The sequence below is a fragment of the Pseudopodoces humilis genome, chromosome 28 (genome assembly GCF_049639895.1).
Source record: "Pseudopodoces humilis isolate 2021_Gansu_Grassland_sample_001 chromosome 28, ASM4963989v1, whole genome shotgun sequence".
NCBI lineage: Eukaryota > Metazoa > Chordata > Aves > Passeriformes > Paridae > Pseudopodoces > Pseudopodoces humilis.
In genome coordinates, this window is record NC_142227.1 from 5,213,873 (window position 1) to 5,229,105 (window position 15,233).

Sequence of the window (15,233 nt, forward strand, 5' to 3'; positions counted from 1 at the left end):
CACAGGGCAGGGACTGGAATGGGGATAGGAAAGCAGATGGGAATTGGGACAGGAATGGGAATAGGGATGGGATGAGGAGGTGAATGTGAACAGGCACGGAGATGAGGACAAGGATAGGAATGGAGACGGGAATGGGGATGAAGACAAGGATGGGGACAGAGATGAGGACTGGTGCAGGGCTCAGCGACGGGGTCCCAGGTAGCCCCGGGCAGGAGCGGACAAGACTCGGAGCGGGCGGCTGATACGGGGCCTGAGCCGCGGCCGCCAGGGAGGGCGAACAAAGCGGCGGGGCCGGGTGGGCGGGGAGGGGCCGGTACGGGGCCCTCCCCGCCGCGGGGGCATAAAAGCAGGACGGCGGCAGCAGTGCGGGTAGAGGAGCTGTTACGATGCGGTTCGGCGGCGCAGCGCTGCTGCTGTGCGCGGCCGGGCTGGCCGCGGCCCCAGCGCCGGCACCGGGAGCCGGGCCCGAGCGGAGGGCGGCGGCGGGAGCCGGGCGGGAGCGGCGGGCGCAGTTCGCCTCCTGGGACGAGGTGAACGTGCTGGCCCACGGGCTGCTGCAGCTGGGGCACGGCCTGAAGGAGCACGTGGAGCGCACCAAGGGACAGCTGCGGGAGCTGGGCGGGCGGCTGAGCGCCCACAACAGCTCCCTGGGGCGGCTGCTGCGGCAGGCGCGGGAGGCGCAGGAGCGCGGAGAGCGGCTGCGGGGCAGCGTTCGGGAGCTGGAGGGCCGCGGCCGGCAGCTGCTCAACCTCTCTGAGGCCCTGCGGCAGCGGCTGGAAGAGGTGGCGGCTGACAAGGACGCGATCCAGGGCCGGCTGGAGCGGCTGGAGGGCCGGGTCCGTTTGGCGCTGCAGGCGCGGCCGGCTGGGAACCAGAGCGCTCGGGATCTGGGGGCGCTGCAGGTGAGCGCGGGGGGCACCGGCATCCACCGGAGGAGCGGGGGAGTCGAACAGACCAGCACTGGCCGGGTGGAGCGGGATAGACAGGATCCGACAGGCCGCTGGCACCGAAGCGGGGAGCGTTGGTGGGGGGAACACCGGGAGCGATGGGGGACCCGACTGTCCCGGGACATCGGGAGCAGCGGGCGGGTTTCAGCTTCAGGAGAGCGGAGGGGTCCTGGGAGCACCCTCCCGGGAGTCTCGCATAGCCTGACCTTCACTGAGTTTTGAGGCTCACCTGGCTCTTCTCCCGCAGTCCCTGATGGACGCTCAGAACCTGCGGATCGAGGAGCTTCTGCAGAAAGTCAAGCAGCAGCAGTACAAGCTGGACAAGCAGAACCTACAGATTAAAAGCCTGCAGAGCAAGGTGAGCCCTTGTCCTGTGCTGCAGCCCCCACCCTGGCCCTACATGCTGTGAGGACCCCTGCTGTCCCAGCTCTGATGGCTGTGCTGGTGCTCCCAGGATTTGGGGACCCCAAAGGGGCCACAGCGTTGGTCCCTGTGCTGCAGTGTATCGTCAGTGATGTCAGGGTAGCAACCTGCAAGCTTCCAAAGACTTTGTATGGAGCAATAGGAGGAACTGGTGGATGGGAACAGCCTCCCTGGCTTCTGTCTTTGCATTTATCTGCAGAATAAACTAGCTAGCACTGGTGTGAAAAACCACAATGATTTCTGGCTTTGCCAAGACTGGGTATCTCCTGTTCCTCAAGGTTTCTAGGCAAGTTCAGCCCCAGCTCTGGCCACTGGGAGTGGCTGGCGTGTGGCTGACCGGCTCCCCTGAGTAATGGGGTGGAAAACAAGCTAAAATCGTTCTGACTTGTGCATTTTATTTTAGGTCAATCTACTAATTCCCTTACACCACAACAAAACACAGCCTCCAAAGTGGAAGATAAACCTGAAGAAGAGCCTCAACCTCACCAATCAGAGTCAGAATGGCAGTGGGGAGCCCATGCAGACACAGAGTGAGTATCTGCGTGTGCCACCCTGCTCGTCCATGCCAGACCAAACCTGTAGCAGTTGCAACCTTTTGGAAACAAAAGGTTCATTTGTCCTGAGACAGGATGTGAGATTTGATTGAAAAGTTGGAGCTTGGGAGTATGGCCAGAGTGAGGGGTTCTGGAGCACAGGCAGAATCTTTCCCTTCTGGGCCAGTGTTAGTCCAGCAGGAATTTAAAGATTAAAGAGGCTTTTTCCTGCCTGGTGTTAGGAATGCAGCGGGGAGCAGACAAAGCCTGAGAACATTATTTGTCAAAAAAAATTGGCAGGTGTGGGGTCAGGAGAGGAGTGTCTCAATTCTGTTAACTCTTGTTCACCTGCTCACACTTCACCAGGCAGGATCTGCTTTGCTGTCTGTGGGAGGAAGGGAGCCCTGGCCTGAGAGCAGAGCTGTGTGCTTGTGTCTCCCTTGGCTCATATTTAGAGCTCATGCTTGAAACACAAGTGTCTCAGCTCACACTATCCTTAGCTGGAGGTGCTGAGTTGCAGTGGATGCTCACAGCCCTGGGAAATGTGCATTTGAGCAGGTGAGTGGATGCTGCATCTGCAACTCCCAGCTCTGCCTGGAACATCTTCTCCCCTGGCAGCAGGACTGGAGGGGCTTCTGAAGAGTGGGGCTTCCCCAGCTGTGCCATGTCCTGCAGCCTCCCTCCAGACAGGAACTGATGTTCCTGCAGGGTTTACTGGCCGGGAACAGCTGCTGTCAGCTAGATCACAGTGCTGGCTCTGCCTGTGCCACTGTCTAGGGATCTTCAGCAGCAAAACAGAAACCAGGCAGCTTGATGAGGCATGGGGAATTCCTACTCAGGGCCTGATGCAGGGATGGTTATGGGAAAACACATGATAATTTGTCTGTGGAGCCTGGAGCTGTCACTGATGTGTCTGAAAGCTGAGCTTGTCCACATGGACAAGAAGAGAGGGGATGTGGGGCTTCAGACTCCTCTGGGGCACAGCTCAGCGGGGCTGTGCAGAGTCAACCTTACTTAGAGCAGCAATTCTGAGCCAAAAAACTCTCTCAAAACTTCTCTCCCCTGTTTTTCTCCAAGCTCTGCTTTGTGACTTGCCTGCAGTAATGTGTGTCAAAGAACAGTTTGGGTGGGCAGGGACCTTTAGAGGTTATCTACTATAACCCTTGATTCCCCTCTTGGGTTATGCTGAAAGTGGGGTGTAGGGGGATGTGTTGGGACCTTTGCTACTTGCTAGTGCCGATGTAGGATTTTCTGGCTGATGCTGGCTACAGAAATGTTGTGATGCATAGTGGAAGGCAGCAAGAGCCTCCATGGATGCTTTGTGAGCTCAGCACCTTCCAGTGTTGCACTGTCCCTGATGGAAAGACCCTGGACATGCTGATTCTGTCCTGCCAGCTGTGAGTTTCCCCTTTCCTTGTCTAATCCATGATGTTGGTATCACTGACACAAAACAAATTGGCTTCCTTTCATTAGTAAGTCGAGTGAGTTTTCTGGCAAACCTTAAAGCATGCAGACTGGCTCTGTGCCCTCTGCCTGGGGAGGCTTGTGGCTGCTTTCAGAGCAGGGGAGTGCTGGGGAGGCTTGTGCAGGCGGCTCCCGGGCTATTGTCAGGCAGAGCCTGGTGCCGGCGTGGCCCTGGGGAGCAGCGATGAACTCCACCAGCAGCCTTTGCAGAAAGACCCTTTTATTTGCATCCAGTGAACACAAGTATTTTCAGGGCAGGGCTGGCATGGGGCCAAGCATGTGAAAGTTGAAGGCTCAAGGCTGCCTGGAGAGTGAGAGGTTTAATAGCTTGCAGAAAGAGGATCACGTCTTTGGGCAGAGCCTGTGCTTGCTGGCAGCCAGCCGAGTAGGGGAAAGGTAGAGTCCTACTCATGCTCTCTCTATGGCGCTGAGACTCCAAAATAATGGGGTTGGTTTGGGGCAGGAGAGGGAGAGGCAGTGCAGGCAGCTCTAGGCATGCCCTGCCATCCCTGATGATGGGTGTTTATACCAGGTTAGTGACCTCCCTTGTGTCGTGGCTGGAAATCCTGTTGGGTGAACACGGAGCCTAAGGCAGATCCAGCTTTGTTGTGCTGCTTGGCTAAATAAAGGGAGAGGGAAAAGAAAACACAGGAGCAGTCAGGAGGGCTTGTTCTGCTGGTGCTGTTCGGATGTGCAACATGAACTGGAACTAACAAGCATGTTCCTCAAACAAAAAGAACAGCAGAGGCTGTTCAAGCAGCTGCATCTCATTCAGCTGCTGGAGAGTCCCTGTGGCACCAAGAGAACAGAGATCGAGTGCAGCCAGGGCCCAGAAATGAGAAACAGGCAGGGATAGAGTTGACTTGTGCATGCTGGGACCACTAAACATCTGCCTGGCACCATCCCACCAGTGCTGGGAGGTGCAGTGGAGAGGAGGTGAGGAGCTTGGCAAGCCCAGCACCTTCCTGCTGTGGCAATATGAGCAGGGGCCTCTGGCTGAGTTCTCTCCTCTGAGCCTGGTTTGCTTCCCTGCCTACATTTACCCAGAAAGTGGAGCTATTTGTGCACTCAGCCCCTGCATTGCTGGGGGTCTCTGTGGTTTTGATCCTTGGTGCGTGATGTCCTCAATCCTTCTGTCATGAGTTCAGAGTAGGGCTGGGGCACAGCTTGTCCTGTGGTGCACTGATGGTGGCACCAGACCTGCCCCTGGCATTGCCCTGGGGGTGTGAGGGATGCAACCACCAGCTCTGCTGGCTGTGGGAGAGGGGCTGCCCTTGCCGAGGAAGGGAAATTTTGGGGAGGGGGGAGGAGGCAAAGGGAGGAATTTGTTGGAAATGGTTGAAAGGTAATGGCAGGTGTCATATTTCTGTCCTCTGGGTCTCCTCTGACCATTCCTCTAACTGGGGCTCTGCTCTTCATCCCAAAGCAGGGTCAAGGCTCTGCAGCACCCAAGTGAGGATGGAATGGGGTGATGCTCTGCAGGGGCTGCTTTTGTTCTTGGCAGCTCAAAGGGCCTTTTTTATCTCCCTCCATCTACCCCCAGGAAACCCCTGGCTATTGGAGAGAGCCCTTCTCCCTGCTGCTGCTCTGGATCATGGTGTCAGCCCTGACCCTGGGGCAGCTACTGTGAGGAGAACCCCACAGCCAGCACCACAGCACAGCCCAGGGCTTATCTTGATGTTTCTTGTCTGTCTCAGGATCATGCTGGCAGCAGCTGTGAGCCAGGGTAGCCAGAGCTACAACCCATCTGCCCTGGCCTGGGGAGAACAGGCCTCCTTTGTCTGGGGGTGATTGGGGCACCTGTCCCTGCTGACAAAGAGCCCCTTGACTGTGCAGCAGCCTGGGGCTGAAGTCCCTGCACATCCTCCTGTGGCCTTTTGACTTGGGTGTTGTAACAGGTTCCCCACGCCTTGTCTCTCCCAAGTGCTGTGGGTGGTAGTTCCTGGATGGACTTTTATCAGTGCTGTTGAAATGGTGCTTTGCTGGCAGCTCTGGGCAAAGTCCCTGTGGGACAGAAGGAGCAGTGGGATCCATCCCCTGGGGGTAGAGGGGGATGAAGCAGGGTGGGGCTTCACCCTGGGCAATCCACTTCTGCAATGAGCTGGGGCTCCCAGAATCTACCCCTGTTTCCTTGCCTCAGTCACTGTATCTTGGAAAAAGGGTCACCCCTGCCTGGTGCTGTGCCTGCTGGTAGCAGGGTGCCCAGCAGGATGTCTGGTTGGGGCCACTGCAGCTGCTGGGAGAAAGAGTTCATGTGCTGGATGCTCAGCCACCTTCCTGATGTCAGGACTTTGTCTTTCTTTCTGGCCCTGAGGCCCTTGACCCTGCTTCAGCCTGGTGTGGAATGGGGATGCTTGGCCTGGGTGTTGCTCCACCCCAAATGGGCTGCTCCTGTCCGCAGGTGTAGAGGGACCTGGGAAGCTTCTCTGTCCCTCCTTGATGGGGAGCCCTGCTCTCCAGCTGAGGTCACTCCAGCCTGGCCCAAAGCCTGGCTTCTGCCTTGGATGAAAGCCCAAGGAGCTCTGTTTGAATAAAGGGAAGATGTGCGGTCAGTGTTTAAAGATGCTGAAGTCAGGGGCCATTGTCTCCAGCATGTGTCTAGAGCTGCAGCCACTGCTGTGCACAGCTGACTGGGCTTGTGGCCACGGCTGTAAGTGCTGAGGCTGTGGTAGGAGCAACCTGCTGAGGAAGTGGGGTTTGTGGCCATCTCCTCAGTTGCTGTTTCCTTCCCCTGCAGAGCTCCCAGAGGGTTGCCACCAGCTCTTCCTGGCTGGGCAGCAAAGCAGTGGCGTTTTCCAGGTGCAGCCTGCAGGATCTCAGCCCTTCAAAGTCTACTGTGACATGACTGCAGGTAAAGCCATGCAGTGTCCCTCAACACTTGACAGAGTGCTCTTGTAAATGGTAACCGTAACCCCGAGTGACTGTTTTTCCTTCCCACAGAGGGTGGCTGGACAGTGATACAGAGGCGCATGGATGGCTCTGTGGACTTTGACCAGCTGTGGGATGCCTACAAGAATGGCTTTGGAGACCTTCGTGGTAGGTGGATGATGGTGTCTGTGTTCTCACTGTGGGGTAAGGGAAGCTTAGCAAAAGTTATTCACCTTGATGGCCTGTGGAGCTCTCTGTGATAGAGCACAGACATGGGCTGAAAAAGGGGGGACACTGCTTACAGAGCAGGGGTCCTTGATCTTCCTGATGTGTCCTGCAGGTGCCAGACAATGATTCAAATGTTGCAGCGTCCTAGGTTGTCCCTATTTGTCTCTGGAGCTTGCTCCCATTTCTGCTTTTCATGGCATGTTTGTGTCCCTGCAGCCAATGTTATGAGTCTTATTTCAGGTGACTTCTGGCTGGGCCTGGAGAAGATACATCACCTTGTCCAAGAGGGAAAATACAGTCTCCTGATTGAGCTGGAAGACTGGGAGGGGAATTCCCAGGTGGTGCAGTTTGTCTTCAGTCTTGGTGGGGAGAGCACAGCCTACACACTCAACCTACTGGGGCCTCTATCTGGAGAGCTGGAAAATGCCATTGGGGAATTCAGGCAGCTGCCCTTCTCCACTCGGGATCGTGACCATGACCTTAAAGCTGACACAAACTGTGCCAAACACCTCTCAGGTCAGTCTGAGATGTTCTGTCCCAGTATGTGCACTTCCCTTTCAGCCTTCCACTCTCTGGTGGTGGTCCAGTAGAATGCAGACCCTGTGACACTAGACCCCTTTGCTGTTGAGCTGGTCTTGTCTTCTACTTCCCTGGCACAGCTGCTTCTTTGGGAGGAACTGTGCAGGGAAGCTGAAGCTGAGGGAGAGTTCATGATTCAGGTCTTGGCCCAAGCATCTGTCCTCATAACAGGTTTGCTATCTGCCACTTTGCTTGGAATCTTTTCAAGCAGAGCAGAGACCGCCCTTGCCCTGGCTGCTGAAGGTTGTGGGTGGAGTTTTCACACAAGGTGGAGCAGCCTGGATTTGCAGATGCATCCTGAAGTCATGTATGATCTGTGAAAGGTTCCCCAGGGCACGGGACTCCGTGTCTGTACATGAGGTAGTCTTGTAAGATCCCGAAGCTCTGAAAAAGTGGGGGAAATAGGGGCATCAGATGCCTTGAAAACATGGGTTTTTCTGTCTGGAATTTCTACAAGTTAAAATTGTCTTTTCATTGCCCTTGTAGGTGGCTGGTGGTTCAGCACCTGTGGCCATGCCAACCTCAATGGGAAGTACTTCCGCTCTATCCCCCGGCAGAGGCATGAGCGCAAGCAGGGCATCTTCTGGAAGACATGGAAGGGCAGGTACTACCCCCTGAAGTCAACCATCATGAAAATCCAACCTGCAGCACTGGAAGCAGAGACCTAAACTTGCTACTTGATACTTTCTCTGTGGAGCATGGACCTGAGCTCCATCACTCGGTGTTTACAGAAAACAACCTCCCCTTCCTTGGTTAGAAACCCTTTAGAGGCACAACACTGCTCCTCGCTAAAAGTAAAACAGCCTCATGTTGCCAAAACCCCTGGATGGAAACCTCAAACCTGAAGAGGAGCCCCAGGAGGGAGATCCACCTTCAGAGCATGCACAAGGGTCTTTTGACCTGCCACGTGCTTCTGTGGGAAGTTCAAATTGTCTGGTGCTTTCTATCCTGTCTTAATATTTCTGTACTGTGTTGATGATGAGCTGGGCCTGGGGCAGGTGGGGAAGTGTCTCACTGCTCTGGACCACAGCACTGGATATGGAGCCTTGCTATGTCCTGTGTTTCACTGTTGTTCCCAAATGGTGTCCCATGTACCCTCCTGTGAGAGCCCCTGGAGCCTCTTTCCTGTGCAGGGGCTCAGGCAGCTCCATCTGTGTAGCCCCTGTCCCCCTGAGGTGCAGGGCTCAGTGGAAGGGCTGAGGGTGACCTGTGCAGAAGGGGACTTCAGGCTCACTTGCCTTCCCTTTGAAGACCTGTATTTCTGGCTGTGCTGGAATTTGCTGGGAACTGGGAAAACTGCTTCCAGCTCTAAAGTTGATGGGGAAGATCCTGCAGCTGGTTTGCCTCAGAGACCAGGACTGGGGCACTGTCTGGAGCTCTGCCTGGAGCCAGCCAGTGTTGCTGGGGAGTGGGTAGAATGAGCAGTGGGACAGTGCAGAAGACGGAGCAGGGACTGTCCCTGGGTGGGACCAGCCCTGCTGTCACTGTCAGCCCCCCACAAGTAGGGGCTGCCTTCTTCCACCAGACACCTCATGCTTTGCAGAGTGACTGAACCTGTCCCCCATGTGTGTCCCAGTACTACATGGCCAGGGGACAGCAGGGTTTCTCTGCAAGAGCCACAGAGCTACACTTTAGCAGGTGTGTACCATGATGTATGGCATCACTTCTGCCTTCAGGGTGGGTGTCTGGGGAGAGGTGGCCAAAACAGGTCCCTGAAAACTTACAGGCCAAGCTGCAGTCTTGGGGTTTCCCAAGCATCCTGCCCTATTGAAGTCATATTGACTACTGTGCTAGAGCTCCTAGCTGCTAAATACTGTACATAGTTGTTTGTAGGATGTTGGACCTTGTTGATGAATTCCCTGTTTCAATTTGTTTTCATATTTAAATGCAGTGCTAATAACAGTGTGGTGTAATTTATGAATGTTGATGCTGGAAAGGAAAGCAAGTGTAGTTTGTGTATTTTAAACTTTTTTTGTACTAAAGTATCTTTTCTGAAGATGTCTTTTAATAAAAAGAAGCCTTTAAGTGTCCTGCCTGGATTATTTTCCTGATGGTTTACATGTGGCAGGTGCGTGGGAGCAGTGTGAGCACTCTGCATTTGAAAACTTCCTTTGATGGAATTGTGACCTGAGCACTCTGCTCCTTTCTGGCTTCCATGTTCAGCTGTAGCCTGATGGACCTCTGAGATAAATTGCTGCTATATGGCCCAGCAGCAGGTTTTAGTCTGCTTGAAGTTTATGGGCTACTAAATTTCTTTTCTTCCTGGAAATTAGGCTGTAGGGCAGCAAGTTTGTAAGTGCTGATGTATTGGGGTTTTTTATTCCCTGCTGCCAGACCTTTGAATGAAGGGGGTATTCCTTGGAGGTGGCCGGAACAGCCTGTGCCAACTCTTTGAAAATGAGCAGAGGCTGAGGGCTGGATGATCCAGACCCAACAAAGTCAGCTGATCAGGGCAAGCCCCACTAAACAGCAGCCTTTTAGCTCATACCACATGTCTGTAGTCATCTCCAGAAGCATTTATTGTAACTTCTGTGGGGGTGATTATAGATGTAGGTAGGAATGAAACAAGCTGGTGATGGAGCAGAGGTCTTTAAGGTGGTGGGGGTAAATTCCAGCAGTGCTCCCACTCCCATCTGTATTTTTTCCCCAGCTCAAATATACTAGAGCTGGAGAAAATCATAGGTGCTGGTCAAGGGAGGAAGAGTGAAAAACTGCTTCTTCCAGGAAGATGAGATGAGACTGGTCTAGTCCCCTGACCAGCTCTATAAATACCTGATGTACCTAAATGTGGCCCTAGCTCTCACATTTATCCTGCTTCCCTGGGGGAAATGCCAGGGTTAATGATAGCTCCAAGCACAACTGTGCAAACAGCTTTTACACCCAGCTCTGTGCTCACTCCTGCATTCAGAAATGCATTTTTAATATTCTCTTTGCTTAATTCAAAAGTTGCTTAGTCCTCAAGTGCAGCAGCTGGAGTGCATATTTTAGTTTGGATGCTAAAGTGCTGAAACTGAGGTGGGATTTATGCATCAAATAGAAGCTGGTGAAGGAGCTCTTCTGCTGTGCCAGGTCCTTGTTTTTTTTATTTTTTTGCGGACTTGGGATTTGCTCCCCTGTGGTGCATTTTATCTGCAGGAGGTGCCTCGTGCATGGTGCCAGCCAGCACCAGACAGGGTTTGGTAAATGCCAAATGAGCAAATGCTAAATGGCCTTAATCTTGCCTATCCTAGGGATCACAGCTTTTGCTTTCCTGTGTCTCTCAGTCTTGGCTGTTCCGCTGCACAAGTCTCTACATTCCAGCAGTGTCAGTGCCATGCATGCCTCAGGGCCATCAGTGCCACACTGGAGCATGTGGCATGCTCGGGCCCCTTCAAGGTCCCTCTGCAGAAGCCACTTCTGAGTCTATTTACATCTGAAATCATCCACCTCTTTAATTTTTAAGAACCACTTCAACCGCAGTTCGTGGCAGCATCTGGGAGCGGCCACAGGGCTCCCTCCAGCGCCAGCGCCAGCCCCAGCACGGCGCTGCCGAAGCACCGGCGTCCTCCAGGTACCGAACGCTGCTGCTCCCCAAACCAGCCGTGCTTCCTGCAGGGGACGGGACCTCATGTGCCAGCAGCTCCTGGTGGCATGAGCCACCCGGGACTTTAAGAAGCCCCTCAGAAAAACCCCGGTGAGGGCTGGTGTAAGGGCTGCTTCTGAAGGTGGGGATGGTGTAAGACCAAAGGCTGCAGGGTCTGGACATGGTGGGATAGGGCTTTTGGGGCCAGCAGCACTGTAGGATAGGCTGGGGCTGTGCTCCAATGGGTGGCACGGATCTGACACACCCCTCAGTGCCGAGCTTGGAGCCATCAGTAGAAGCAGATTGACCCGGGATTCTCACAGAGCATCATTAGATCAAGGTGAATTTGTGCATCAGGCACCAACATCTCGAGCCAGCTGTGTTTATGACCCCAAAAAGTGAGGATAGGCTCAGCCTGCTGCCCAGAGCTCCCTCTGAACAGTAACAACTGCCATCAGGAGACATGATAGCAGAGCCTCAAACTCTTTTTTATTCTTCAGTGGAATCCAAATTGCTATTTGGCAAAAAGGGAAGGTGTTTGTGTATACACAGAGCTGCACCAGCTTGGATGGGCAGGCTGAACCCCTTCATCCATGGCACCAAGATGCTGGAGTGAGTAAGCTAGAGGCATCACCTGAGCCCCCCATCACCAGTGTAGCATCACGGCAGTGGTACAAAACCAAAAAAGGCAAATTGGCAAATCCCTACTGAGAACAGAAACCTGCTACACAGCCAAGGAACAGCAAACTGGAAGAAAAAATTCCCTGCCACCAACACCGTCCAGGCACTCCCAGCCCAGCACTAGCAAGGGTCATACTTTCAAAGTCATCCCCTGGCTCCCAATGCCTCAGCATGCCTGGCAGACACAGGGGTGCCAGGACTCTCCCAGACCTCCCAGTAGCTTCAGCTCTCCTGGGGCTCAGCAGTGCTGAGCATAAATTGAGTTTCTTGTGGACATGCCTAGCACAGCTTTGCATCTACACCTTTACCTTGGGACACCTCCCAAGCAGAGTGTTCTGGGGCGGCTCCTTGGGGGTGCTCATGGACTCCTAGGGGTTCAGATCCCACTAGGAGGGTGGGAAAGGGAAATCCTGACTCAAGCATCCCAGGCAGGTGGCTGTATCTCTGGGACAATTCAGGGGCTGAGGCTCTCAAGACAAGCTTCAGCATCCTAGGTGACCATTTTGAGGAAGTTTTTGTCATGTTAGAAAAAGAAGCAGATGACATAGACCTGACAGCTCTTCAGGGTGTGGACCCCAGCAGAGTTTAACAAAATTTTTGGGGCTAGCAGGACCCCTGCTGGCTGTTGAGGATCACAGGCAGAGCAGGTGGCTCAGTGTGCAACTGCAGTGAGCAACTGCAGTGAGAGCTGCAGTGGGAGCTGCAGTGAGCTGCAGTGAGAGGTGCAGTGAGAGCTGCAGTGGGAGCTGCAGTGAGCTGCAGTGAGAGCTGCAGTGAGAGCTGCAGTGAGAGCTGCAGTGAGAGCTGCAGGGTATGATCGAGGTGTATGGAGAGTCACGGGAGGGCCTCTCTGGAGTCACTGGAGCTGCTGCAGTGAAGGGGTTTCGGTCCCAACAATGACAGTCTGGGGCAGTGCCAGTGGGACACCCAGAGTGGCATAAGACCAGTCAGACAGGAAAGTTTCCTTAATAGTTTGTAGATCCAGGTGGGACCCACAGGCCAACTTTGGAGTCTTCCTTCTCCAAGCACCCAAATGCTGCTACCAGTGAGTTCTCCTGCATCTTTGGAGCAGGAAGGAGCCTGAGCACGGCTGTTCAAATTAAATGAGCACATTCAATATAAACGCTAAGGGTAAACCCGGGCCCCTCTGTTGGGGCATCATTTTGTTCAGATTTGGTAACACTCCTGAGGGGATTGGAGCCCCTCGGGAGGCACACACAGAAGGCGCTATTTTCTTTTTAGCATGGAAAAAGGTGGTTCAAGTCTCTCTTGGTAAGCCCCGGTATGAAAAAGAAGCCGCCCTTGGCCGAGGCTGTGCAGAGCGATCCTCCGCTGTGCCCGGAGCGGTGCCCGGCGTGGGGCCGGGGCCGTGCACGGAGCCAGCCCCAGGGGACAGCTCTGCCCGGCTGCTGAGAGAGAGTGGTTGAAGCATTTTAAAAGATACAGTGGGAACCTATTAAAAATCATGTGATAGAAACAGTAACGTTTGGTGATTCCTTCAAAACATTTTAATCTAAGAGTTGATTTAAAAAAAAAAAAAAAAAAAAAAAAAAAAAAAAGTGGGCTTCTGGAAAGCTTTTATTCCAGCTCCCAGGAGGGCGCTGCCTCTGAGGCACACACACCCTCGAGGGGAGCTGCTCACTCGGGGTTACTGTGCACACAGAGCCTCCTCAAAAAGGGAGATTCGGATAGATCTGCATCCAGAGGCACCTCAGCTTCCAAATGTGTGCTCCTCGTGTCCGTTTTCCTGGAAAACTTTGATTTTTTTGTGAATTCAGATGTAGTCATAACTATTTGAATGGATTGTTGGGGTGTAAACTAGAAATACCACGGAGCATGTTCTCCAGGTGTGTGTCAGCTCCCACACCACTTTACTTTCTTATGTATGAGATTCCCTGTGGACATGCACATGCTTATAATGTTGCTATTTTTGTATATTTCTAAAAGAATATTTATAAAAGCACATTTTTCTGCATGTACATTTATATTAGGTGAAGGGATGATAAACATACAAATAATATTTGAAGACTTCCCCCAGAATAAGTAGAACTCTTGTCGCTGTTCTTGAAGATCTGCTATGTTCTATTCATGAAGGGAGGGCATCACCTGTGGTTGGGACTAGCGGCATGAGCAAAGCAGCAGGAAACCTTCTTACACTAATATTATTTCTATTAACTTGAGAAAAGTTTCATTTTCTTCCAGGATGATGGGCAAAAAGTCCTGCCTGAGCAGGAAACTGGTTCCGTTGCCTAATGATTTGTATTGCCTCTTCAGTGAAAAGGAAAGGAAAAGATTTTTGCCACTGAAAAGAGAGTTATATATATATGTGTGTGTGTGTGGGCACATGGGCATAAACAAGTGGCCACTGGAGTAGTAACCCAGGGAGTGGGACTGGTCACACATTCCTCAGTTCATCTGGATCGAGTTGCAGCAGGAGCACCAGCCTGTCATAGATCGGTGGTGGCAGCAGCAGCAACATTAGAGAAAAGCCACCCCTTTACCCTGGGACATTCTACAGCAGTCCATGTCTCACGTGAGGTGGAGATACCATTGGAACAGTATCCACCCCTAGATCTATCACAACAGCAAATCCTCCTAACAGCAGATACTCTTAAAAAGATGCAACACCTTGAATCCAGTGAGCCGAATGCCTCTACCTGATGATGGAGAAGCACATCTCCAGTCTGAGCAAGGGATGAAGATTTCCATTAACTGATGTTCCCTCATATAGCCCAGATCTAGTCCTGGGGCTCATCCTGCTACCTGCAAGGACAGTGATGGTATGGGTAGACCATCCATGGGGATGCCAGGGACAGGTAACAGAAGCAGAACCTCTCCCAGAAAGGAGAGCACACAGGGTGCAGCCTTGGCTCATGCTGCACATCTGGGAAGAGGGATATGAGTTAATAGCTATACATTTGATACTTATATGCTTTTGGTGTTTGTCATACAGCAGGAATGTTCTGGAAAGAGCAGGGATTTTTCACATCAGCAGGACAGAGAGTATTCAATGGAGAGGAAATACACAGTTTTCTAGAACCAGTACAATTCCCTGCAGAAACTGCTGTAGTACCTTGTTCTGCCCACACTAGAGGCATTACAGGGGTTTGCAGGGGCAATGCCCCAGCTGATGCAGCTGTGAAAGCACAGCCAGGCAGCCTCTGGGATGATGTGTCAGACCATCTATCTAATGGTTGTCCAGAGTGAAAGGCCCAGTTTGACAGAATTTCAAACTATGAGAAGGACGGCTCAACAGAAGGAAAGAGAGGATGGGAAAAGTGTGAGGCAACTCAAAATAATGATGGAATATGGTCAGCTGGAGAAAAACTGGTCTGCCAAAGAAATGTTTAGTAACTGTGGTGAGATGGTTTCAGGGTAAAGCCTATAGAGGGTCAAAAAGTGTGGGCAGCTCCAGGAATTTAGGCCACTGCAAAATAAATTACTAATAGCTGCCCAGCTTGCCCAAAGTTCTCATGTAACAGACCAAGATCAGAGGTAGGAGGGTTACCATGAGCCTGCTTGCCTTTCCAGTGGCTGCACAGAGACTATGGACACTTCACCTCCAGCTGGGGGACAAGAGTTTGATGGTGATGGTAATCAGCTGCCAGGCTGGGCAGGAGCCTTTCCAACATGAAGAGTTGACATGGGAAGAGTAGTAAATGCCTGGCTAAAGGAAGTTATATCTGATACTCAGGTTTCCAGAGCTTATTGAAACAGACAGGGGTGCTCATTTTACAGAAAATCTATCAGCTGTACAAGTCTTTAGGGAGCAAGAGAAAATTACATATACCACATCATTCACAGTCTTCAGGAGAAGTAGAGAGAATTAATAGAACATTAAAAGAAAATATACTGAAAATATGCACGTATACTAATCTGAAATGGCCAGAAGACTTAAATTTGGCTCTGTGGGATGTCCAGAATACTCTGTGCTAAGTCATAGGGCTG

The 15,233-nt window shown here is 52.6% G+C and overlaps 1 protein-coding gene across 1 annotated transcript; it reads left to right on the forward strand.

Annotated features, from left to right (window-relative positions):
• Positions 1 to 386: 386 nt before the first annotated feature.
• Positions 387 to 9,072, forward strand: ANGPTL4 (angiopoietin like 4). Its single transcript, XM_005531398.3, has 7 exons — positions 387 to 902; positions 1,195 to 1,305; positions 1,774 to 1,900; positions 6,105 to 6,218; positions 6,308 to 6,403; positions 6,704 to 6,979; positions 7,529 to 9,072. The coding sequence occupies exons 1-7, from the start codon at positions 387 to 389 to the stop codon at positions 7,708 to 7,710; spliced, it is 1,422 nt and encodes a 473-aa protein (XP_005531455.1). The 3' UTR covers positions 7,711 to 9,072.
• Positions 9,073 to 15,233: the final 6,161 nt, after the last annotated feature.